This window comes from Fundulus heteroclitus, chromosome 20, assembly GCF_011125445.2.
Source record: "Fundulus heteroclitus isolate FHET01 chromosome 20, MU-UCD_Fhet_4.1, whole genome shotgun sequence".
NCBI classification, from domain to species: domain Eukaryota; kingdom Metazoa; phylum Chordata; class Actinopteri; order Cyprinodontiformes; family Fundulidae; genus Fundulus; species Fundulus heteroclitus.
The window spans coordinates 21,236,311-21,263,150 of NC_046380.1; the positions used below are offsets into that span (position 1 = coordinate 21,236,311).

Consider the following 26,840-nt stretch of genomic DNA (forward strand, 5'->3'; position numbering starts at 1 on the left):
AGATAGATAGATAGATAGATAGATAGATAGATAGATAGATAGATAGATAGATAGATAGATAGATAGATAGATAGATAGATAGAAAACTAACAGGTAATTTTAATTTCATTTAGTGGAAAATAGAAAATCATGTCAAGCCATATGTATGGAATTATGCACATTTCATTCAAATGTCTTGCATAAGCAAGTGTGACTCACGCAGATAAGTGCTCACTTTTGTTTGTAACTTATGGAAGCTGTAGGAGTTAGCAATTGATGTACACATTGGCAACATTTAGGATAGCTAATTGCAGATTTTCAATTTTAGGCATTGGTCGTTTACAGGCGTCAATGGTTAAAACTGTTACATCTTAAAGCTGTACAAAAATGTCTAAGGTTGCTTTTCGACTGTTTAAAATCCTTTCCTTGAGATGACAGAGAAAGTAGCGACTTGTAGAGATTTCTATGGCTGTATGGAGCCTAGAGTAACAGGTTTTTTTTTTTTTTTTACTATTTTAGGTAAAATAAACTAGGTCATGTTAAGCACTTATGCTTGAATCTGAAGCCAAATTAGTGTTACCAGGGTATAACATGAGGATCTCAGGCCGACCCATGGCTTTTCGAGACTGACAAAAAACACAAGTTAGGCCTGCCTGATATTAGGAAAACATGTAATATACCATGCTGTTGGTAAATGGTGCACCATGACTGACAATAAATAAGTAAACACAGTTTATGTCTTTCCTTTTTGTTCATTGCAACCATAGGCCCAAAAAATGAGTATGCTGTCTAGGTGATGTGTCAAAAATATTCAATACTTCCATCTTAGCAACAAGGTTTGTTTTTTTATATGTATATATAAGTTGCTTCTTACCTATGCCTGATGTTCTGGCATCAAAGCAACTTAGTTTTTTTAATTACTTTACCAGCTCTTTGTCTCCGAAAACCTTTTTACGCCGCATTAAAGTTTCCCCAGATCTACAACAGACAGAGAACCTGAAGCCTTGGTTAATTAGCTATCGCTTATTGCTGTCCAATCAGTTCCTTGCAATATGTATACAATGATAATGTGATGACGATAAATTTACAACATGTTGTTCAGCCCTGGTACAGTAAATCGTCACCATCCATCCATCCATCCATCCATCCATCCATCCATCCATCCATCCACTGTCTGAGTTTTCATTCTTGGTCTCAGTCTGTAATATCCCACGGGGGGCCAGAAAAAGAAATAGACCCTCCGACGACAAGCATGTCCAGCCAATAAAAAGGAGCAGCAGTTCTTCCCTGAGCCTCCCCTGACCGAGGGAGGTCCTCACTTTATTTCTAATGATGAGCCCAGCTGTCTTAAGGAGGAAGCTCATTTCAGCCACAACCTTGTTTTTTTCCCACTTATAATTAATTTCTCACAATTATTGAATATAGATTGAGCAAGAGTCAAGAAGCTTTGCCATATATTTTGAAACCAATCAAAAATCGAATTTGCATGCAAATAAAACAGCATCTTTGAATTTAAAAACTGTACATCCATTCTTACCTTGAGTCCATCTTGCCATAGATGTTCCCGTTGGAGTCGCTCGGCCTCACTGGCTAAACGCTATAGGTTTCAGACAGAGAAGCACCACATTACAATGGTATGTAAAGCAAAATGTCTAACTTAGCTCAAAGAGGAATCTCAGTAGTTCTATTGTACCAGGCTTAGCCTTGATGGTATTGTTTTTACAAAATAGGAAACATCTAGTTGTATTTTTAAAAAGCTGGTAAGGAAAGCCTTTTATGTCCCTTTAACATCCTAACTTTATTTCAGAGAGTTGATTTTGATTTGTATTTTACCTGAAAAGTCTAAAATGTAAAAATGAACTAAATCAGTGAATAAATAAATCATCAAATTTATTATCTCAGAAATTGGATTTTTAAAAGCAGGAACTGTTGCATTTATGTTCTTAAACTTGCTTCTTAACGTAGGAGATCTAGTCCCCGACATATTAAACAGGTAAAACTTAGTTTTTTGCACAATCCAGTTTGCTTGACATCCTTACATCAAGTGCTTTGCGCTTCTTTGCCAGGAGTTTTTCTATATCCGAGGCCACTTTTTCCACGATCCTACGAGGCTGATTCTTCACCAGACTGAATTGTCTCCTTTCTTCATTGTATATCTGCACATAATAATATGAAAAACAACATCAGCAACCAGTCAGAGTTATTCTGGGGAGTGGATTTCTGTCAAAGTAATGCATTTTCTGTAGAAAGCGAGCGTTTCATAACTCTCTGCAGAATTCGAGAAGCTATTTTAGAAAATTCTTATTTCCCATCTGAATTCTGTGAACAACACAAACAAACATTGGCTTCAATTTCCATGAAGAATTAGTCTATAATGCATTAGATTAGTGCTTTTGAAACAAAAGCCACATTTCCTCTGAGGGGAGTACCGAACATCACAGGGAGTGCGCAAAAATATCCCTGCAAAGTTGGTAAAGTTGTGGTTCTTCGTGTACAAATGACCACCAAAAAGCATAATTAAGAATTAATGCACCATAAACAGATGCAGAAACAGAAGCAAACAGACACTAATGCTTCAGTTGTTGTTGAATCTTTTTGTCAGATGTTTCTAGGGTAGACTGAGGTTGAATAATAAATATTTCAGAGGGTTTTTAAACAGGCTTTTATTGGGAAATGCATCAAGCTTCAGCAAAGCATCGACATTTACAGCATTGACCTATCTTTTAAGATTTCTGCAGTTCTGCCCGTCATAATGGATGTCAGCTTCTGACCCAAACCTGACTGCTGGTGACCCAGTCTTCTTATTAGAGCTTGGTGGTGTCACGTATTGTCTACTTGATGTTGAATAATTCACCTATCCACATAAGAGCCACTTATAATCTTTTTAAGCTGTTTTTAAACACCCACCTCTGCTCATAGGCTTTTGAATTGAATAGAGTAGGCTTTTTGCAGCTACATTCCTGACAAATGATAAATACTTAGATTTATAATGTTTCTCTTTTGTCTTCTACTTTTTACTCAGAGCCTTCCAACAAAATTTGTATTTGTTCAAACGTATGTTGTGAATGTGCAGTTGAATGACAATAAAGTCTGTCTATGTCTTTGTTTCATTTCTTTTTCAACTAAAAAGGATTTTATTCATGTCTCGTGTTTGTCATTTTTTCTTTTCACCTACTCCTATCGCTTATATTGTATGTCTATAAATACATTTTTCAGGATTGATCACAGGTTCTCAAAATGGTTAGGATCTGTAGAGAATGTGTCATGGACCCAAAGTTTCAGTGATTTGACACCTAAACCAGTTAGTTATGGCTTTTGTCTTGTGACATCATGACCCAATTTGCTCGGAAATAAAACTGTTTATCACCAAATATCTCCTAAATCATTAGAAAATGTGTTGCTCCTGGAAGATATTTTGATCCTACTCTTTATTCATAGGAAAATATGAGCAATCCCACCCCCATGGATTGGCAATCCCACACACGAACGGTCGCAGGAGTCTGCAGGGGGCGTCTTCTTTCTCCCAGTCCTCTACAGTCCAATCCTGGTACTTTGTGCAAAATATCAGCAGAACATCTTTGATGTTTCTCTTGGAGAAAAGTAGCTTCTTTGCCGCTCTTTTTGACAACAGGCCAGCGCTCTAAAGTCTTGCGCTCACCATTCGTGCAGAAAAACCCACATATTCCAGCTGCCATTCCTGAGGCAGCTCTGCAATGGTGGCATCATCATCCATTGATTGGCTCCTCTTTCAGATGCGGTTCTGGTTCTTTCTGGACTTTTTAAAGCACCCTGAAGCTTCCTTTACAACTGAACTTATTTCCCTGAAGTTTTGGAGCTTTGATAGATGGCTGATTCGGGCAGTAGTGGACAGGGGTGACCAGATAATGAGATATATCTTGTCAGTGAACATGTTAACTCTTGCATTTACGTATGTTCAGTCAGTGGGGAGTCGGCACCCCCATATGTTCAGTAAGTGTCCCCTGTTTGCTGACGAGAACAGGGAGACCAGAGTATGTGTTATGTGTGAAGCTGCACAGTATTTCATAACCCCAACCCCTCTGAATCCCACATAATTATTTGCATTTTATTGGTTTAGGGGGGCAGCAGAAGAAGGAGACTGCCTTAAGCGTCATTCACCCTGGATTTGGATATCTTACTAACGGTAATATACTTGCCTCTGAAGTTTATTGTTTTGATGCACATGAGCTTGTAAAACAGTATCAAATCTTTTGGCAACAACTGATGCCTTTTGAAGAAAATAAGAAATAAAAAGTCCTATCTTCACTTAACATTTGTTCCCCACAATGGCCAGCAAGCAGGTGTAGAACCCTAGATCAAACATTATGACTATATATATATATATATACATACATATATGTATTCAGGTCTGCGACTGCTCAGCTCTTTTGTTTAGAGGCATAATGTCTTCTGAGGTAAGAAAGCTATAACTATTGAAGTTAGCCCATGTTCTATCACTAATACATATGTATACATACATACATATATATATATACACATATATATATATATATATATATATATATATATATATATATATATATATATATAAAGTCAAATGGAGATGCACAACAAGGTCTGCATCAGATATCTCAGCCTGGTGGTTTTATGTGGGGATCTTTATGAGTCAATTTGAGGCGCACTAATTAAGTCTCAGATTGCAGATACTGTGGAGTGGCTTCTTTATCAGGAACCTGTAATGATTTGGCTTTTATCTTTAAAGCCTTAAGATCTGTTGAGAGGATGTCCCTGCTCCTCCTCAAAGGACGCGCACAAAAAAGCTTCAAACTGCTAAACAATACGCTGCCCGACCAAAGCTGCAGCTTAAGGTCAGACTCACAAACAGCGCCTTGTCAGAGACCTCAGCAGTTTTTCGCAAGACGACAAAAAACTGAATCATGGCAGACATCTCATCATCGGAGATCTGAACAACCAAAGTGGCAGGTTTCTCCTAAAAAGAAGAATGCTTCCAATAACTCATGAGGTATTCTTCTGATGTCTCTCTTAGGCAAAAAAGAGTGGAATTTTTTTTTGTATAACAATAAAAAGGGTTTGAAGGAAATAAAAATTGAATGGCCAACATTATTACATACATTCTATAAGTAACCCTAGTGCCTTTTCAAAGCCAGTTTACAATGATGCAATGATCTGCCTCTTGTTTTAGATTGTTTTGAGTGCAATAATTAAATATGGAAGGTTTTGTAGCACCTTACAAAAGCCTTATGTGTTATGTGTGTGTTTTGCTGAAATACAAATATGACCTACATAGATATTTACCCAAACCCCAAAATTAGAACCATTCTGACTGTACAACAAGCTGTAGTTCTCTCGAATTTGCTGAAGCAAAGCCTTTTTTAATGTCTGAGCACGATAGTTGTTATATTTCGGTGTTCAAATCCAAGTCCTTCTATAGCTTTTTTTTTCATTTAAACATCTTCACACACATTGTAAGTTATATTGTGAAATAGTTTTGAGTGAATAAATAAACATACTAAGATTTTATCCATCTACACAAAATCAGACTATTGCAAGAAAAAAAATCTGTCTGTTTAGGAATGCACATTTCTTTTTTAGAATTATAAATCTGTATCTGCGGGATAAAATTTCATCATCCTTTGAAGTTATCATTAAAAAATATACTCCTCTCAATCCCCAGAAGCATTCAGTTTTTCAAAAGAAATCTTCAAATATTAATGCGTAATCTTCTTTTATTTATCTATTAACAAAGAAAATCATTTAATTATAGGTAAACATCAAAAATGATCCTTAATAATTGGGCATCTCACAGCTACAGACACTGGTCAGTGGCTACAAGATGTCTCATTGCTAACTTTGGATTTCCAACTGGATTCAAGTCACCCCACAGAATTTCAATGAGATCAAGATCTGGGCTTTGGTTCGACCCAGGACCTCCCATTTCTTAATTCTCATCCAGTTCTTGATTGGTTTCCTGGTCATGTTTCAGGGTCCAGAACTGCTTGAGCTTTAGTTTATTTTTATTTTTAACAGATGGTCTCACATTTTCCTCAATCCCATTCTGATGAACATAAGAATTCATGGAGGATCCTATGATGGTGATCCTATGATGATCCTATGATACCACCTCCAAGCTTCACCGTTGATTTAGGCCGATAAACCTCGGATGCTGCATTGAGTTCACACTAAACATGTTCTTTGCTTTGGTTTCCAGATAATTCACTGTTAGATTCATCTGACCAAAGAACATTATTTCATAAGTTCTGGTCTTTCTCTATGTCTCGCTGGCAAACGTTGGTCCAGCCTTTATGTTTTTCTTAGAAAGCAAAACTTTCACCTCTCATTAAAGCTAAATGTTGTGCTGGCTCTCTCAGATTGTACAGGCAAGTACTTTACATCAACAGCGATGAGAGCCTGCTGTAGCTCCCATCATGACATTTTAAGGTTTTTAGAGATTGCCTTGATAATTTTGCAGTTTGTTTTTTGGATGAACTGACCCTTTTATCAGTTTCTTTGTCCAATTGCCAGGTTCCTTTTAAGTCCTGATGCTGTTAGTCCACTTGTGTTCTCCAGCAAACCTCTGAAGCCTTAGCAAAGCAGCTGGATTCATACTGACATGAAATTACACATGGGTGGACTCTAATAGTCACTAGTTAATTAACAAATGGCTACCCTTGATTCTATGTAGAAGTGTAAAGAGGCTGAAAACACCTAGCCTGGCCAGCCAGACCGACTTATACAGTACGCATCAGTCTGGAAAGGAGCTGGTAGAACCCGATTTCAAAGGCGGGCCTAACAGGGTCAGTGTCATCAGGTTAGAACCAATCGGATAACTACGAATGTGACGCAAAAAACTCTAAGCAACATGCTCTGTTTTTTCAATATGTAGTCCGTGAAATGTTTCATGCCATCGAGCAAACCCTCCAGTGAACAATTCTTTGCCACTTTTGTCTAAAAAAAATCAGAGGATACAAGGCTTGTATTTTGTTAATCTTCCAAGGCACCAAGCAACAAAAATCTCTGTACGTATCTTGACTGTTACGGTTACAGAAAAGCACTGGTGCATTATGGGTAATTCTGCCGCTAAGAGTGACGCATAGTAAAGTCCCGCCTCCTGCACTCTGATTGGTCCGGTCTGTTTTGGGTCGGAGGGAACTGAGCCTTGAGACTGATTTACGCCCCGTGTAATCTAGTCTGGCTGGCCAGGCTAGAAAACCCCTTAATACCAAACATTTTTAATTTCTAAAACCATCTCTCCTTTTCCTTTCTCTTCATAATTATGTGTTCCCTTGCGTTTATCTAGCACATACAATGTCAATCAACTACGCTTAGCTCTCAGTGGTTTAGTTTTTTAATGCACTATAGATTACTAATCCATCTAAAACCACACATTCAAACTTTACCCATCTAAAAATTTGTTCGCATGCCCTTCTTAGATTACACTATGAAATAGATTAAGATGAACTGAAGTATGGCCCAAATATCTCCACAAAGTATTATTCATGATTTCTTCCAGGTAAGAGGATTTTATGAGTGACCAGAAGACATGTAGGAATTATGGACATCTTTTTTTCCTTCTAGTTTTTTTTATACACGTATAAAATATTCAAAGTTTGAATGAATAATTTATTAACTGCAGAAACCAACGGACACAGAAAAGACATAGATATATTTAAAAATATATTTGTATAGTTCCATTAAATACTTATTCCTGATGTATAAATCATTAGGAACAGTTATGTAGTGCAAATAAGCTTCTTTTTTTCCCTTTGTTATCAGCAATTAATATTAATTGTACCAATATTATTGTAGTAATGCTCTTTAAAGACATCTCACAAAGATGCACTCTTTCTCTGGAAAAACTACACTAAAATACTTTCACCTAAATACATGTTCACACAGAGTCTGAGGGGTCAACCTCGTGATATTTGAGAAAAAGACAGGATGTTTCCAGCATCTACCGGCATGGATTTGAGGTCGTCAGACTCTCAACCTCACGATGAAAAGTGTCAGAGAGAAGATGAGAGTCTGTGGTGCAGGAAGAGAGTGTGAGGAGAGGAGCGTATGGACGGATTACACACAGATTGGGGAAGTTTTGTCCCAGTGAAAGAATCTCTTATACGAACAGAAAGACATTCCTCAAGTATCAGTGCTGACCAGATGCTCCACTGGCCCATGAAACAAAGATGGGGACATGCAGTAATGAACAGGGAGTTTCTGTGAACTGTGTGCCATCTGTGGAGAGCTCGTATCTGTGGAGAATATATTAATGGAGAGGACGGATGCGACAGAAAAAAAAATAAGGATGATGGTAACAAGTGAGTCAGTTCCATAACCTCAATAGTTGCATGAAATATTTACACTTGAATAGTTTTAAAATAAGAAAATGTAACTTTTTAGAGCAGTAACCCTTTTATAGTATATATATTTACTTTTTTATTTTCTTGACACCCTGCAAAAGGGTGCTAAAACACAAGGCGGTAAATGTTGCCAAAACCAGAATACACATACAAAGATTATATAAACAAAACTGGGCTCTCATTTATAAACCTCTCATTTATACACACTTTTCAGGCTCCATTTTGTGCGTGAGTCACTTTCCACACAAAAGTTGAGATCTAATAAATAAAAAATAAATTGACTGGAAAATGTGCAGTCCTCATGGCAACTTTGACCCAGGCGTACACGATGTACGATGGTTCCTCTGAAACACTAAATTTCACTCCATATCAGATGTTAATCATGGATCAACTTCATCGTAAGCATTCAAAACGACAGTATTATTCATTCTTGCGCTGGTGACACTTACTTATGCAATAAGGACCTTTCAAATAAATAAAAAAATGCCTATAAGCCATCTTAAATCTTAAGTAAAAGTCAGCACAACAGCTAATTTGGGGTTTTCTATCATCACATTCCTCTCCCTGATAATAACCAGGGTGACGCATATCACAGATTAACAGATTATTGTGACAAGGTGTGCAGCAATTACTTTAATTGCTGTAAATGACAAATACACTTGTGCGTAATGCTGCATAGTGGGTGTACTGGCACTGCTGGAGGACCTTTCAGTCAGATAGGAGAATTAGGAATTAGGTTTCAGGGATGAAATATTTCCTGGCCAATGATTATGACTGGCCAAGATGCCGCTTCAGACTCTGAGCATTGCATTCTGCTATAATTTATAAGGGAAAATGGCTACACCTCCCTCCCAGGAGCTGACAGGCCACTCTCCAGCCCCCAGAGCACAGAGAAGGTGTGCTTACCGCTGACACCCATGCAGCGCTCAGTGTCCATCGGCTTCCTAAAATGCTTTTTGCAGCGTTTTTTTGCAGGAGGAATGAGAGGGGGAAACCTCTGAATGTCGATCTGGATGCACAGCTTCAGCGGAATTTCATCACGGAGCACGGCTGTCATCCGATGTTTAAAACAGCGAACAGGTTTAATTTTTAACAAGTTCTATTAATGTAGACAACAACTCTCTTTTTGTGTCTCTGCTCTGTCTTCTGTAACCCCCAGTCGGTTGAGGCAGATGACCATTCATACTGAGCCCAGTTCTGCTGGAGGTTTTCCTTCCCGTTAATGGGGTGTTTTTCTTTCTACTGTCGCTTCATGCTTGCTCAGTATGAGGGATTGCTGCAAAGCCATGGATAATGCAGACGACTCTCCCTGTAGCTCTACGCTTCTCCAGGAGTGAATGCTGCTTGTCGGGACTTTGAAGCAATCAACTGGTTTCCTTATATAGGACATTTTTGACCAATCTGTATAATCTGACCCAATCTGTATAATATGATTGAATTTGACTTTTAAAGTGCCTTGAGATGACATGTTTCATGAATTGGCGCTATATAAATAAGATTAAATTGAATTGAATTGAGCTGTGACCTATAAAGGAAAATTGCATGCTGGTGTGCATGTGCATGATTTTCTAAATCAGATTTCTTTTTTTGCCATATACGCAAAGTTTTTTAAATTAAAACCCAGGCTTTTACCAGGTTTGGGAATAAATTAAATCTAACATGAAGTGTGTAACACCACATGCAACAAATTCTACATTGGCAATAATTACTAAACAGATGTAAATGAAGTAAAACCCCAAAAACCCAAGATATCTATAAGATATGATCAAATCTTGGAATTTAAAGGGATGTACTTTTTTACTAAGACTGGAAAAAGGTCGTACTTCTTCAGACATTTAATTTTGTTGACAAAAAGGGTAAAAAAAAAGGCATTTCATTATGATGCTAAGATGATCTTTCTGCTGCAAAGACACTTTCCGACCAAAAAAACAAGAATTTTCTATACTGTAATATGTACTGTAAAACATACAGACTCCATAATGTAACATTAACCAACCAACCATGGAGTAGTTGGTCCAACAGCTTTCAAAATATTTTAGGAGATCAAGGTAGGTGTGAATTTGGGCCACAAGAAGTATTTTGGTTCATAATCAATTATGTTATCTGCATCTCTGCAGCATAAATAACTTGTAAATCTTTTGGTTCATAAATAAAGTATTTAATGATTGATTCTAATTTACAAGCTTCCAATAGAAACAAACACTTAAGCCAACAGTCACTGCCAGAGAGAAGAAAGGGCTCAGCATCAGTGACAGAAAGAAAAAAAACGAACTTCTTGATAATGAAAATCCACAAATATACCTGAAATTACTCCAGTGAGCCATTAATTCTGCATTTCTGAGTATCAATTACAGTCAGAGCGGGAATTTAGGATAGCTGCATCAGCATTTGGCAGAAATTACCAAGCCAGCCAACATGAGAGACATAAGGGGTACACCTCATGTCACTTTTTAATCCGATTTTGATGGATTAAAAGTGGGCGGGGCGATTAAAAAGGGGCGGGGCTTATTTTTTAATTGACCTTTTAGGTGATCACATGATCGTCACGTGACCCTCATGTGACACCGTATCATTGACCCCTCATGTGACCCCACCACGTGACCCTCATGTGACACCGTATCATTGACCCCTACCGTGACCTCCATATGACCCCACCACGTGACCCCTCATGTGACACCCTATCATTAATCATTATTAAATTAATTATTCTTTTATTTATTGTATTATTATTATTTTCATTTATATTCATATCATTAATAATATTATTACTACTATCATTATAGTAATTATTTAATTCTGTTACACATACCCAACCTTAGTTAGTAGTATTATTGTAATCATTTAAAGTTATTTATAATTATTTAACTCCGGTATACATACCCAATCTTTTTATTAGTATTATTATGATTATTTTGAATTATTTAATTCTGTTACGCATACCCAACCTTATTTAGTAGTATTATTGTAATAATTTAAAGTTATTTATAATTATTTAACTCCGGTATACATACCCAATCTTTTTATTAGTATTATTATGATTATTTTGAATTATTTAATTCTGTTACGCATACCCAACCTTATTTAGTAGTATTATTGTAATCATTTAAAGTTATTTATAATTATTTAACTCCGGTATACATACCCAATCTTTTTTTTAGTATTATTATGATTATTTTGAATTATTTAATTCTGTTACGCATACCCAACCTTATTTAGTAGTATTATTGTAATCATTTAAAGTTATTTATAATTATTTAACTCCGGTATACATACCCAATCTTTTTATTAGTATTATTATAATTATTTTGAATTATTTAACTCCGTTACGCGCACCCAATATTTAAGGTGGGAGGAAATCAGTCTTTGTTTCAGCCGTAAAAGCAGTCAGACTCTGTTTCAAGTTTCAAAATAAAGATTTAAAATAAAACTATATAAATCGTTTAGACGCATAAGCTTCCCCATCCGGAATCTGTACATAAAAAGCTCAGGGTTCTCGCTCGGCTCAGAATCCTGCGATGCAGCCCCTCAGCTCTCCCTGTAAACAGCAAGCGTTACTGATCGCTTACCGTTTGCAGCTTACAACATAAGTCCATACACTCTACAGGTCAGTTTGAGTGTCATAAGTTTACTCGGTCAGTAAGCAGTTAAAACAATACTCAACCTGTTCGAAGCGCCGCGCGGGAGGAGACACAAGGGGGGAGATCTCACTTTCTCTCAATCATCTGACCCCTCAACACAAAAAACTGTGTCTTTCTCTACATCCCTCGCGCCGTCATGGTTAGTATTTATAAATAGCGGACACCTTGTCACAAAAAAAAAAATCGACAGGATGTTGTATTTCACGCCTTTACGCATCCTAAAAATCCTCATCACGCGGACAAACACAATGCCTGTATTATCAATAATGTATATATAAGGCCCCCCTCCCACCTAACTGAATGCATGCACGGTGACTCCTCCGAAACATGTCACAACTTCCTTCTTCGCGGCGAGCTACAACCGCTCAGAACTACAATGACCGGTCTACACGCGCTCCACCTGTGATATACCGTAAGTTACCCTTTCCTGTTTATATATTGTATCTATGCATGGTTTTTTAGTTTTTTTTTATCTTCCACGGACTCCTCTAGATAATGTGTGTAACTTGCTCCTGGGAAACCCTCACTGACGCTGTAGGAAATCCCCTACTACGTCAGCGTACAGCAGTTTCTCACCTCTCTCTCTCTCTCTCTCTCTCTTTTATCTCTAATTATTCCTCAGACCCCACTGTGAGCGATCTTGACAGCATCTTTCATCAAAATTCTGACTTTGGTAATCCAACCTCATATTCACTTTAATGATTTCCTTGTAAAACACTAACTGAAGTTCTAAACATCTTCATCTTATTTTTTATAGATTTCAGGGGGAACGGTTACATCGATGCTCAATACGGGAGAGCTTCACACGCTCTACAAACCCCTAAACGCACTCAGCCCATGAGTAAATTGTCTCGTAAGTCGGGTAAAACGACTCTATTCCCCGGCGTCGCTGCTCAGACCAAGTCCAGTCCTCAGTGTGCAACGTATGCAGAACGCGAGGATAACGATGTAATTTTCGTCGATTCATATTCCTCAGTGTGCACAGTCTCTGGTTCGCTCGCAGCAAAGCAAGAGGGTGACAATTCACAAGCAGCTTCCCTTCAGCACCCATCAGAGGGTGAGTTTGCATTTAAAGCGCTCGGGTTTTTTGTAAGAGTTGTATTAGCCTTGTTTTTAAAAGCCTGTCTGCTTACAGAAGCAGCCCCCCTCGGTCTTGGAGGAGAGAAGGTGAAGGTAGAGCCCTTAAACCCACCTCAAACTGGTCAAAAAAACCTTGGAACCTCCTCAGATAGTGAGTAATACAGCTTTTTTATTAATTAATTTAATAATTAAATCATTATTTCTTTATTTACACTCTTAAAGTGTAAACTAGTTTTCTGCACGGTTCAAAAATATCTATGCCTCCCTCCCCCTGTGTGCGTGTGTGTGTGTGTGTGTGTGTGTGTGTGTGTTCGAATCACACCTCTACTCCTCGGCCTCTCTTCACTTTTCACCTCTATGCTGGTTTTTACTCATTTATTTAATTGTATTTACTTATTTAAATATATATTATTATAGTTTTTTATGAGTTTGCATTTAAAGCGCTCGGGTTTTTGTAAGAGTTGTATTAGCCTTGTTTTTAAAAGCCTCTCTGCTTACAGAAGCAGCCCCCCTCGGTCTTGGAGGAGAGAAGGTGAAGGTAGAGCCCTTAAACCCACCTCAAACTGATCAAAAAAACCTTGGAACCTCCTCAGATAGTGAGTAATACAGCTTTTTTATTAATTAATTTAATAATTAAATCATTATTTCTTTATTTACACTCTTAAAGTGTAAACTAGTTTTCTGCACGGTTCAAAAATATATATGCCTCCCTCTCCGCTGTGTGTGTGTGTGTGTGTGTGTGTGTGTGTATGTGTGCGTGTTCCACCGTCTTAGTGGGGACCATCACAGGTTTTTAACCTTTCCAGTCAGGATATTTTACAAAGTAGGGATATGTTAACCATGCCAACCTTATGTGTGTGTGTGTGTGTGTGTGTGTGTGTGTGTGTGCGTGTGTGTGTGCGTGTGTGTGTGTGTGTGTGTGTGTGTGTGTGTGTGCGTGTGTGTGTGTGTGTGTTCGAATCACACCTCTACTCCTCGGCCTCTCTTCACTTTTCACCTCTATGCTGGTTTTTACTCATTTATTTAATTGTATTTACTTATTTAAATATATATATATATATATATATATATATATATATATATATATATATATTATTATTGTTTTTTATGAGTTTGCATTTAAAGCGCTCGGGTTTTTTGTAAGAGTTGTATTAGCCTTGTTTTTAAAAGCCTCTCTGCTTACAGAAGCAGCCCCCCTCGGTCTTGGAGGAGAGAAGGTGAAGGTAGAGCCCTTAAACCCACCTCAAACTGGTCAAAAAAACCTTGGAACCTCCTCAGATAGTGAGTAATACAGCTTTTTTATTAATTAATTTAATAATTAAATCATTATTTCTTTTATTTACACTCTTAAAGTGTAAACTAGTTTTCTGCACGGTTCAAAAATATATATGCCTCCCTCTCCGCTGTGTGTGTGTGTGTGTGTGTGTGTGTGTGTGTGTGTGTATGTGTGCGTGTTCCACCGTCTTAGTGGGGACCATCACAGGTTTTTAACCTTTCCAGTCAGGATATTTTACAAAGTAGGGATATGTTAACCATGCCAACCTTATGTATGTGTGTGTGTGTGTGTGTGTGTGTGTGTGCGTGTGTGTGTGTGTGTGTGTGTGTGTGTGTGTGCGTGTGTGTGTGTGTGTTCGAATCACACCTCTACTCCTCGGCCTCTCTTCACTTTTCACCTCTATGCTGGTTTTTACTCATTTATTTAATTGTATTTACTTATTTAAATATATATATATATATATATATATATATATATATATATATATATATATATATATATATATTATTATTATTATTGTTTATTTATTTTTTTTTTTATTTTGCAGCCCCAACCGCCAGACGGGGAACACCCACTTTAAAACGTAAGAGGCAACTATCCAATTTGGTGAAGCTACAATCTACCGCCCTGAGGTATCAAAAAGCCATCAACAAAAACTTATCCGGATCAATTAAAGCCCGGAGGATTATGATAGGTAAATCTGAATCTCAAAGCTTTCAAAGAACTATGTTTCCTTTTAATAAAATGAATTTAAAAAAAAAAAAAAAAAAAAAAAAAAGCCTCCTTCTTTTCTTTATTATATCATAATAAATCAACGACTGTTTTCTTTTATTATTAATATAATTATCATTATTATATTTATTATTTTTCTACAATTTGGTTTCTCGTATAATAAATCAATGTTGTATTCTCTCCTAATTATAATTATTTTGGTCAAATTACAGAAGCGGTGGAGAGTATTCAGAAAATTCCACTTTCCGGTCGTAAAGGAGGGTTCCACATGAGGAAAAGCTCTGAACTTCTGAGAACCTGCAAGTGTCTGCTGGACGAAACCGCCAAGACGTCAACGCTACAGTAGAGTTAACCTTTTAAATCGTGACCTCTGTAAACATGGATAATCAGCCAATGAGGAATGCATTGTATGAAATTATTCAAGCTGTGAATGAACTCCGTAATCTCCCTGTACACCCTGCAACCGAATTTCTCAATCTAACCCCAAATTCCCCCGTCAGAACTCAGGGTTCAGATTTGGATCTTCAAGGCTTACTGTCTGTAGAACGAGCCGTCCAACGATTAAACGATTCTTTCTCTCAACCATACTCGTCTGAAAATAATTCCTTAGAGTTTCAACAACAAGTTACAAATGCTTTACACGAAATTACACAAATGGTTAATGAGCTTCCTGTTCACCGCGTGCCTGCTTCTTTCAATGTAGCTCCACATTCACCGTCCAGGTTAGAACAAGCGATTCATCAATTAAACGTTTCTCTCTCTCAAACATTTAGCCCTAATCCTACAAACCTTCAGTATGAGCAACATGGGGGTAGTCTTGTAGAAAACGTTGAACATATTCCATCAGGTTCTTTGAATCATGCTTCGCAAAATCCCTCATCCAACCAGCCTCATCAGCCAAGCCTCATTGCACCCAACCTCCCCACACTCGATCGAGCAGATGAACCGTGCACTAGTCATGGAGAGCGAGCTGTAAACAGCTCTGAACATACCCAACAAACTCAAAGAGAGCGAGAAGGTTTCAATGTTACAGAAATAAGACGTCCTTTCAACGTCATTGCCTCGCGAGCCGGCGACGCTCCCAACCCCGCTGAATTTTACACACAAGTGTATCACATTCTCACAGAGCTCGCAGAGTCAGCTGCTCGTTTGGCCTCTCGTAGCGATATTATCCAACTAGAGTTGAGCGGAGAAGGATTTTCTCATCACGCCGTCGTTCAAGTAAATGATGAACGTGATTCAATTCTGCCTGCATTTCTGGAATTTTTAGAGGAGCTAACGCAGTCAAACGCGGAATTGCCGGATCCAAACAACTTAGAAATGATTGTTCAGGTTGTAAGAAACCCTCATGGAGGCGGCAAACGTAAAGCCGAAAAAACATTGGACTGTGAACTGATTCGTAAAAAACGTCAACATTTGTATATCGTCGCCAATCGTTCTGATCAGCTCTGTTTTTCAATCAGTCTTGCCCATCTATGTAACCCCGCTTTTACAGACGCCCAAGCCGTGCAGCAAGCTGTACTTTGGCAACGCACAGCGGGCCTCACAGAGCAAACCCCCGTCACTTTCAGCGATGTGCAGAAATTTGAAAAGATTGTCAACAGGAAAATTGTGGTTTTCTATAAAGACGGTAAGGATGCAATGCTTCGTAAATTCCAGACTGACTTTTCCGATCGTTCAAATCCGCTTTTTCTGCTTCTGTTCAAAAATCATTACTATGGAATAAAAAGTCTCACAGCATTCACAGGTTCTAAGTACATTTGCAGCTATTGCTTTAGCGGCTTCCGAAACATCAACAGACATAACTGCGAAGGTCGCTGTGCGGTTTGTCTCGATCCAAAATGTACTCTGCAGCGGTACAACTCTGTACAATGCACAGATTGTAACCGAATCTGTCGTAATTCATTCTGCCTCGATAGGCACAAACAGCCCAGATTGAGACCTTACCTCGGAAAGCATGTGAGTAACTGCGAAACGACTAAATACTGTCCTCTGTGTAAAAGGCTATATGATCTAGCAGCAGGTGGGGGTAGCAAGCCTCACGAGTGTTCAATAAAATGCACGATCTGTCGTCAGAAAGTCCCTAGCAGTGTTGATGTAACTTTAAACGAGCACCAGTGTTACATTCAACCCACACTGACAGACCCTGAACTCGGAAATAAACTGGTTTTTTACGATTTTGAAACTTTTACAGATCAAACTGGGAGACACATCCCATTCCTAGTCTACACAAAAACTTTGGCGGGGGAAGTTTGGTACTCTTACGGGCTGAACTGCGTCAGGGATTTTCTACTCCATTTCAGAAATCCTCGTTACAGAGGTTTCACTTTCCTAGCTCACAACAGTCGTGGGTTTGACTCTTACTTGGTTCTGAGTGTAATGGTTGAATTGGGCATTAAACCACATTTAATAACACAGGGGAGCAAAGTTCTCTTTTTTACCGAGCCTGATTACGCTCTGAAATTCATCGACAGCCTTTCATTCCTTACGATGAAACTCAGCCAAATGCCAAAAGCATTGGGATTTAACGAGCACTGTAAAGGGTTTTTCCCTCACTTGTTCTCCTCTGAGAAGACTTTAAACTACGTGGGTCCGCTTCCTCCCCCCTGCTTCTACGGGGTAGACCGTATGAATCCCTCCGAACAGGAACGGTTTTACATTTGGTACAACGAGGCTTGTAAACACCCCTTTGCCTTTCAGAAAGAAGCTCTTTATTATTGTCAAAATGATGTGGAGATTCTTTTCAAGGCTTGTGTGAAATTCAGAGAAGAGTTCTTTAAAGAGACAACCGTGGATCCTTTAAAGTCAATCACCATTGCGTCAGCTTGTATGAATGTCTTTACATCCAATTTCCTCCCTCCTAACACTCTCGCGATCCCCTCCCCGGTGGATTACCGACGAGAATGTAAAACATTTTCGAACGCGTCTATTCAGTGGTTAGAATGGGTAGCTCAGGAACGAGGCATTTTCATTCAGCATGCGCTCAATAAAGGTGAAAAGAAAATCGGCCCTTATCACATCGATGGATACGCGGAGGTTCGAGGGGTGAAAATTGCGTTTGAGTTCAACGGGTGTTTTTTTCATGGGTGTCCCACTTGCTTTCCACCCGATCAGATCTGTCCTCTCAGGAGGGTTTGCTTTGAAACATTCCACTCTGCTACCATGGAGAGAGCGAGGTTATTGCAATCGGTTTACGGCGTGCAATTAGAGGTTATTTGGGAACACGACTGGATCCTAATGAAGGACTCGCACCCGGGTCTCAAAAGGTTTCTACAGTCTTTCAACGCACCGGAGCCTCTTTCCCCACGTGATGCCTTATATGGCGGGCGTACTTGTGCTCTCAGACTCCGGTACACGGCGGAGGAGGAGGAATCGGTGCATTATGTAGATTTCACCTCATTGTACCCGTACGTGAACGCAAACTGCCCCTATCCTCTCGGGCACCCCAAAATCATCTGCAAAGATTTTGACGATCCATGTAGCTATTTCGGGTTCATCAGGGCGACTGTGTTTCCACCCCGCGGTCTGTTTTTTCCCGTTTTGCCGTACAAGACATCTACCGGTAAACTCGTGTTTACTCTCTGCCGTGCTTGCGCCGAAATGAACTACCAGGCAGGCCCATGCAACCACACTGACCGAGAGAGAGCGTTGACGGGGGTGTGGGTAACCCCCGAATTCAACAAAGCTCTGGAACTCGGTTACACCGTCGCTGAAATCAGTGAGGTTTGGCATTTTGAGAACCAGAGCAGTTCAATCTTTAAACCGTATATCAACACTTTTCTCAAGGGTAAGCAGGAAGCTTCAGGTTTTCCCGCTGAAGCGACGGATGAGGAGAGCAGGTTAAAGTATGTGGCAGACTACAAACTGAACCAAGGCATCCAGCTAGATGTACGGAAGATTGAGGTCAATCCTGCTAAAAGGCAAGTGGCTAAACTGTGTTTGAACAGTTTTTGGGGAAAATTTGCGCAGAGAAATGATCTGGCTCAAACTACCATTGTGACAGACTCAGCTGAGTTTTTTAACTTCCTGTTTTCAGGTAAATACACGGTGAGTTACTTTCACTTTCTGAACGATGACATGTGTATGATTCAGTGGACATACAACAAGCGATGCATCTCTCCCCCCAACAAGGTGAATAATGTGTTTATCGCGGCATTCACCACGGCACACGCACGGTTGAAACTATTCACCTGTCTCGAACCGCTTCAGGAGCGCGTTTTGTACATTGACACAGACAGCCTGATCTACGTGGTTAAACCGGGTCAGACCTCCCTCGAGCTGGGAAATTATTTGGGTGATTTAACGGATGAGCTGGGAGGTGATACCATACAGCAATTTGTTTCAACAGGCCCCAAAAGCTACGCTTACCAGACAAGAAACCAGAAAAAAGTTGTGATGCGTTGTAAAGGCATCACTCAAACTCAGGAATGCAGTGAGAGGGTGAATTTTGACAGTGTGAAAGAGTTGGTAGAAAGTTATCTGCAGGGGTCTACAGGGGGTGTGTTAGAAGCTCCGCAGCATACCATCAGGAGGGATAAAGGAAACTTCCAACTTAAAAATACCACATTTCAGAAAAAGTTCCGCTTGGTGTATGACAAGAGAAGGCTTTTTCCTGACGGAACAACTCTCCCTTTTGGTTACTAAAAAGGTTAACCGAGAACAATGTCGCTCTCCGGTGAAACACAGGAGATTGAATTTGACCCTAGATTCAAAACCCCTTTTTCATGTCTGATAGTGGGTCCGAGCGGGTGTGGAAAATCTTTTTTTGTTAAACGTGTTTTGCAGAATTGTAACCATGTTATGGATGTTGTACCTGTAAATATTGTATGGATTTATACATCTCTTCAACCCATGTACGCCGAATTGCAGAGAATGAATAAAAAGATTAAATTCATTGAAGGACTACCTGATTCTTTTGATGATGAAAATCTGTTTCCTCCTGATCAGAATCATCTGGTTATATTGGACGATGTAATTTTCCAGGCTTCGGAGCATCCAGAAGTGGTCAAGATTTTTACGCAATACAGACATCACAGAAATATGAGCGTGATGATGCTGACTCAGAACGTGTTTCATCAAGGCAAGTACAGCCGCACCATCAGCTTAAACACTAATTATATGGTGTTGTTTAAGAACCCCAGAGATAAACTGCAGCTGAATATATTAGCGCGTCAGATGTTCCCGTCAGAGAAAACTTTCTTTATGGAGAGTTTTCAAGACGCTACCAGGGAACCTCACGGGTATTTAATCGTCGATCTGACTCCCACTTGCCCAGATCGTTTCAGACTGAGAACGGGAATGCTCCCTGGTCAGTGGCCGGCTGTGTATGTACCCAAGTAAATTAATTTACCATGTCGACACGCATAAAAAGGAACATACCTCTTTTCAGGGCTCTGTATCATGCCACCCCACAGAAACGGAAAGACATTCTCGCTCACTGCTCGCCGGATTTTCTTAAAGCCTTGTGTGAAATAGCTCTGAATATCTTAAAAGGTAACGTTAAAGTATCTCCCGCTCAACATAAAAAACTGCAAAAGCAGAAAAAAATCATCAGATTGCTGGCTGATAAAAGAACGGGTTTAAAACGCAAGCAGCTGGCTCTGAAAAATCAAACAGGTGGGTTTATTATACCCCTGCTAAGCGTTGTGGCCCCTTTAATCGGAGAGTTGGTGGGAGGTCTCATCAGGAGATGAGAAAATGTCTCTTAGGACGGCGCAAAAGATGTATCTCGTCTCTCCGCATCAGTTCAAACGTTTGACTCCGTCAGAGCCTTCTATCAGACAGACGGCTGAAGAGGATTTGGATTCAAAAATGAGGGAAATACTGAATGAACAGGGACTAAGTTCTTATGAAAAAATTAAAAGGTACAACACTCTGCTGCAGAGATATCTGACTCTGATCAAACAAAGTCAGCTGGAGGAACCTAGAGTGACTTTAACTTTGCAGCGTAACCCTACCCCGGACAATAATGACGTTGAGGCGGACTCTGGCTCTGATTCTACTGCTTCTACACCCTCTCCTATGGAATTGGATGAAACCGCTAGCGAAGTTCTAAAAGCTCTACCAAACAGAGATCGCAAAAACGCAGAATACATATTGAAAAAGTTGTCCCTACATGGTACTGGTTGGACGTCGAAAGGCGAATTTGTTTATCGGGATCGTGTGATGGGAGGCTCACATCTACTCGATTTGCTGAAAAACCTTCTGCTGCCGTTTAAGAGGAAAACACAGACCCAGGAACCTGTAGGCTGGAACCATTTCATGACCGCCCTGAAGGAGCTAAACATCCCTGTGTCCTCAGTCAGCAATCCGCAAGCCCGGGAGCAATACAGAGGCTTGACGGAAACGGACGTATCGGAAAAGAACGGAGCTAAACCTTTTGCAAAACGAAAAGGAAAAATTGTGTTGTCCCCTAAGTTCTCCGGAATAGACTTTGAGCATCCAACCCCCTACAACGAACGAGTCAAGAGCAAAAGAGTCAAGAACCCTGCATGGTTGAAATTTTCTCCTTAAAACTCTGTATGAAATAGAAACTAGAGAAATGAATTTGTAATAAAGATACTTTTATTGTTTCAAATTATTCATGCGTACAGTGTTTTTCTTCTAGACCGGTTACAGTGTGTAACAATCTTTAAACATTTGTAAAGAACACGTTCCGTGATTAAACGAGCACGGGGTCCTATTTTTGACACAACGCTGATATTTTTTCACAAAATCAAATACCACGACATCGTTTTTATAAACATCGTCGTCGTAGGTAGCCAATATTTCATCCATCGATAACCCGCAGGCTTTATGACAAAGATAATAAACACAATGATGACCGCACACAAGGGATAGAGTGTCTTGAAGTTGACGATTATGATACAATATTTTCGAGGATCTCTCTTTCAAAAATGTCACTATGCTCGAGGGATAAAATTCGAAATCTGGGGGAAATCCGTAAGAGTCGAAAAAGGTGGCTCCATCATTCTCCTCCAAAGTCAAAGCCAACCAGTGTTCTCCAGGCATGTGTGAAGGATGAGTGTTGACGATAAAATAGGCGGGGCCTCTGTACGTGCGTTTGAGTAACGGGAGCTGATCACAAGCCCAAACGCCGCAAAATAGGTCCCCCAATAGGTGATGCATCAGACTCTCGATCTCGTGGTTATTCATGTTTTAATAAAAATCCACCAGGACCTGCCTTTTTGAGTCGATTTCCAAAATTGAGTCGTAACACGCGTACACAATCAGGGTGGTCGTGTGAGGCAGCGGAACTCTGAATCTCATTTCCAGTCTCAAATTACCGTTGCACACCGGTGACAGAGCGTCTGCGTCCTCGCTCGGATTGAGATTAAAGACAAACAGGGAATAACCCTCGTTAAATTCCTCACGAGCGATGCTTAAAGGAAGGTCTTTTAAATGACGACCTGTAGAGGTGAACATGTTGTAATATTCCCTGACTGAAATACCGTTGTTGAATTGGGGTTGAAACGCTTTGGCGGGGACCTGTCTGCCGTCTTTGCAGAGCGCTAAATATTCCACATCCATATGCTTAAAGTTGAAAGGCGACATGCTTCTCCTTCCGGTGAATGCCTCGTGGTTGACCATACCTAAAACGACATATTTCGGCATCGTTCCCAAAAAGAGATTCTCCTGAGTACATATCCTGGAATTTTCAGGGACAGAGTACGTTTTCACATTCACGCGCGAAAGAGGATAGAGGGCGTTTCCTCTCGTTAATGCTGAGGCATGCCCTAGTCGGATAGCCGGGGAGACTGAAACTTTTTTCATAAATAGCGAAGCCCCCAGAATTTTCAGTCTGAAGGTTGAATCACGCGGTCCCATGAGAGAGAAGGCGTCGCTGGCTCTGGTTAGTTTAACCCTCATATCGACAGAATTCAAGAGGAGTCTTTCGCAGAAGAAAATATCTGCGTGAAGCGGGCCCATCAGGTGTAACTCTCTGGAATTAGCGGTGAAAGCGGCTCTCTTGTTCATCCCCGAATTTGGACCGTCGGTGGTAACGATAGAGTCAATAGCTCCCGCTGTGTCTTTGTAAAAGAGGCCCGCGCTAAATTGGCTCTTTAACGTGTCTTCTGAATAGTTGAGCAGAGTTTCAATCATTGCTCTGTACGGGTGAGTTGCGCTACTCTGCGAAATTAGCCTGTCCCCCAGAATAACGTCGCATTGACTAAACATTGTATTCAACGGGTAATTTATCAACCCGACAGCGGCGTCGTTAGCCAGGTCGCTTCCATCCGCGTTGGTGATCTTTAGACGGACGTGGAGCAACGTATCGTTCAAATCCAAGTATTTCTCTCCATCTCCGGGGATAAAGAACTCGATAGGCCCGGTGTCTGTAATCGCTGACACGGGTAATATTTCTGTGTAGAGCTTATCTTCGATAGAAAGTTGTGTCATGGGGGCGGAAAACAAGTCCAGTTCCGCCAGCGTACATTCTGATGATTTCCGGTGTAAAAGAGCCATGTTTTATTGTTATTGAAAAATAATAATTCAGCTAAATATATCCTTGCTCGCAACGGACCTCCTCCCTCTTGCTTTGCTCCTGCTGACTGATTTCTTCTTTTTGCGCTGCACAACTATTTGTGAACGACCAACACGTTGCCCCGGAGGTCTCTTTTTAGCTCTTCTTGACAAAACCATAACACCCGACCCCTCTTGGTTATTCACACCCTCGTGCGAGCCGCTTATTTTCGTCATAGCTTTACCTATGACGTCCGAGGCGATGTTTGTGGCAGCCTTTTTCAGATGCGGTTTAGCAATAGCGAAGCCGGATTTAAATAAGGGTGATACGAAACGAAATAATTTTGAAAATATGGATCCTATCCCACGGCCGTACATAACAGGGGCGCCATAGAAGCCGGGTAATTCTCCCCCTACCTGGTTCTGGTAGTAAGGGATAAAACGGTGCGGATCCTCTCTCAAGAAAACCATGTTTTCACGATTGTCGTCGCTTCTTCCTCACGTTTTTAGAACGCTGCAACGTTGTCGTTGTGACTGGTTGCACAGCTATGAATGATTCCGGCCACAATCGTGTGTTTTTATAAGCATGAGCCGTTTCACCTGAACGCTCTGCGTGAACCAACGGGTCTGAAATGTAGTTTCATGATGCACTTTCCGTATGTAAATTTCACCGGGGTGTTTTGATCCGTTTTAATTTCAACTTGTATATTTTCAATATGTTTCTTGGCAACGGGGAGATAGTAGGGGTTATGAAAGGTCTGCGTGATAATATCTCCAAAAACGCCCTGGACCTGAACCGTTCGCAAGAGGGGCGCGTATGCATCCCCCACTATCTGCGGCGCAACAACGTCGCTGTAAAAATAGAGGTGGTAGAAACCCGCTTTATAATCTATAGGGTGAGGGGCGTGCCAGTGGTCAAATTTGATCCATTCTCCGGGTTCCGCGCCGAGCATGTAGGCCAGTGGAGCGTGAAAACGTAGATGGTACTGAGCGCCGGCCTGGTAGGTGAGTATGTTTGCGAGTTTGTTAACCTTGAAATAAACATCTGAATCTATCTTTCTCAGGTGGGCTTCGATCTCTTTGATAAGCTGATTCATATTACTGTAGTATCCGTTTCCAATCTGTATGCGATGGACTTGTTCCTCGCTCGCTTTCCGCCATTCGAAAAAAGCATTTTCTGAAGGAACATTATGCCATGTGTGTGGATAAGAAACCTCCGTCAAGGCCACTTGCCATTCTCCTTGTAAATTGATGTGCTCGGCTAAATCCACGCGGAAACTCGATATGTTATTATCCTTAAAGACATCCAGGCTAGCGTTGGAGGGTAGCGTCAGGTAAAATCCTTCGTCCTGAGTTAAACGGTCCATGTTGCACTGTCAACCGTCAGAGAGCAGCGTCTTCTTTTATACGTCTCGCAGGTCGTCGGCTCTCACCCAGCTGTTGAATTTCTCCGGCCAATTTTTCCAACGTACTAAGACCTGTTTGACCCCCCGCACGGTGCGTTTGTCTAATATCTCACCCACTTGATACATTTTGTTTTTTGATATTTTCACCTTTTGAAGCTCTTCCGCGTAAAAAGAGCCTTGGACGGGCTCCCCGTCTAAATCTTTCAGTTTGAAGACGAGTGGAGATCGTTGTATCACTTCTGTAACTGTAAAGATTTCGTCCGTGAAACTCTGTTCATATTTCTTGTCAAACACTCCACGCAGCTTGGAGATTCTGACATGATCGCCTGGTTTAAACACCGTCTTGACTTTTGTACTGCGTCTGGAATTGGTCCCGTACAGATTTTGAAACACTTGAAAAGCGTTACTAGCGGTGACTTGGATAGGTGCCATTTTAATACTTGAATGATAACCGTGGTTGTAGCTTTTGACCAGATCCTGAAGCACGTTTAGATATCGGAGAGTGTTGTTTGCGGTGAAATATCTCCACATTCTTGATTTTAACGTACGGTTAAACCTCTCAACCACAGACGCTTTTATTTCACTAGCCGTGGAAAAATGTTTAATACCGTTTTTATCCATCAACGCTTTGAATGATTTGTTGAAAAATTCTTTTCCGTCATCAGTTTGAAGCTTCTTAGGAAGCTGACTCTCCTTTAAAACGGATTCAAAAGCTTTTACGACGTCAGAGGCTGTTTTCCTTTTTAAAGCCCTAGCATAGGCTCTTTTGGAAAATACGTCGATAACGGTTAATAAATAATTGTAACCGTCGTTTTCTTCGGACAAGCTCTGCATATCACAAAGATCGGCTTGGAACTGTTTCAGAGGCCCGCTGACAAACACTCTATTTCTAGGAAATCTAATTCTTGCGGGTTTATGCAGAGAATAAGCATCTTGTTCCGATAAAAAGTCTCGGACCTTTTCAACCGCTACCTTCTCGCCCGTTTCACTTTCCAGAGCTCTCTGTAGTCTATCTACCCCGCCGAAAGAGCCGGGGTGCGAAGGCGTGTAATATACCCGTTTCATTAACTTTTCTTCAGCCATACCTTCCCACGCACGTAGTGATGCTAAATGAAGGATAAGAGGTCTGTATTTGGGTTTTTATATATTTTATTATATCACAAGCTAACTGTAGAGAAAGAGACAGTTTTTTGTGTTGAGGGGTCAGATGATTGAAAGAAAGCGAGATCTCCCCCCTTGTGTCTCCTCCCGCGCGGCGCTTCGAACAGGTTGAGTATTGTTTTAACTGCTTACTGACCGAGTAAACTTATGACACTCAAACTGACCTGTAGAGTGTATGGACTTATGTTGTAAGCTGCAACCGGTAAGCGATCAGTAACGCTTGCTGTTTACAGGGAGAGCTGAGGGGTTGCATCGCACGATTCTGAGCCGAGCGAGAACCCTAAGCTTTTTATGTACAGATTCCGGATGGGGAAGCTTATGCGTCTAAACGCTTTATATAGTTTTATTTTTAATCTTTATTATAGTCTGACTGCTTTTACGGCTGAAACAAAGACTGATTTCCTCCCACCTTAAAGATTGGGTGCGCGTAACGGAATTAAATAATTCAAAATAATTATAATAATACTAATAAAAAGATTGGGTATGTATACCGGAGTTAAATATTATAAATAACTTTAAATGATTACAATTATACTACTAAATAAGGTTGGGTATGCGTAACAGAATTAAATAATTCAAAATAATCATAATAATACTAATAAAAAGATTGGGTATGTATAACGGAGTTAAATAATTATAAATAACTTTAAATGATTACAATAATACTACTAAATAAGGTTGGGTATGCGTAACAGAATTAAATAATTCAAAATAATCATAATAATACTAATAAAAAGATTGGGTATGTATA

At 40.1% G+C, this 26,840-nt stretch overlaps 2 protein-coding genes across 6 annotated transcripts in view; one reads left to right on the forward strand and one right to left on the reverse strand.

The window, feature by feature from the left end:
• The window catches only part of LOC105933228 (voltage-dependent calcium channel subunit alpha-2/delta-2), a 55,976-nt gene that overhangs the window by 25,224 nt on the left and 3,912 nt on the right, over window positions 1-26,840 (reverse strand). Inside the window, 2 exon segments of the mRNA XM_036124685.1 lie at window positions 1,517-1,576; window positions 2,019-2,135. Coding sequence (XP_035980578.1) covers window positions 1,517-1,576; window positions 2,019-2,135 — 177 coding nt within the window.
• LOC118556651 lies at window positions 12,762-15,644 on the forward strand. Of its 5 annotated transcripts, XM_036124683.1 has the most exons (7): window positions 12,762-12,824; window positions 12,948-13,028; window positions 13,107-13,202; window positions 13,552-13,647; window positions 14,237-14,332; window positions 14,875-15,021; window positions 15,272-15,644. In XM_036124683.1, the coding sequence occupies exons 1-7, from the start codon at window positions 12,809-12,811 to the stop codon at window positions 15,403-15,405; spliced, it is 666 nt and encodes a 221-aa protein (XP_035980576.1). In that variant the 5' UTR covers window positions 12,762-12,808; the 3' UTR covers window positions 15,406-15,644. The 5 variants fall into 5 exon arrangements, with proteins under 5 accessions (XP_035980576.1, XP_035980573.1, XP_035980575.1 ...); XM_036124680.1 differs by having other exon boundaries at window positions 12,762-13,028; XM_036124682.1 differs by lacking the exon at window positions 14,237-14,332 and having other exon boundaries at window positions 12,762-13,028.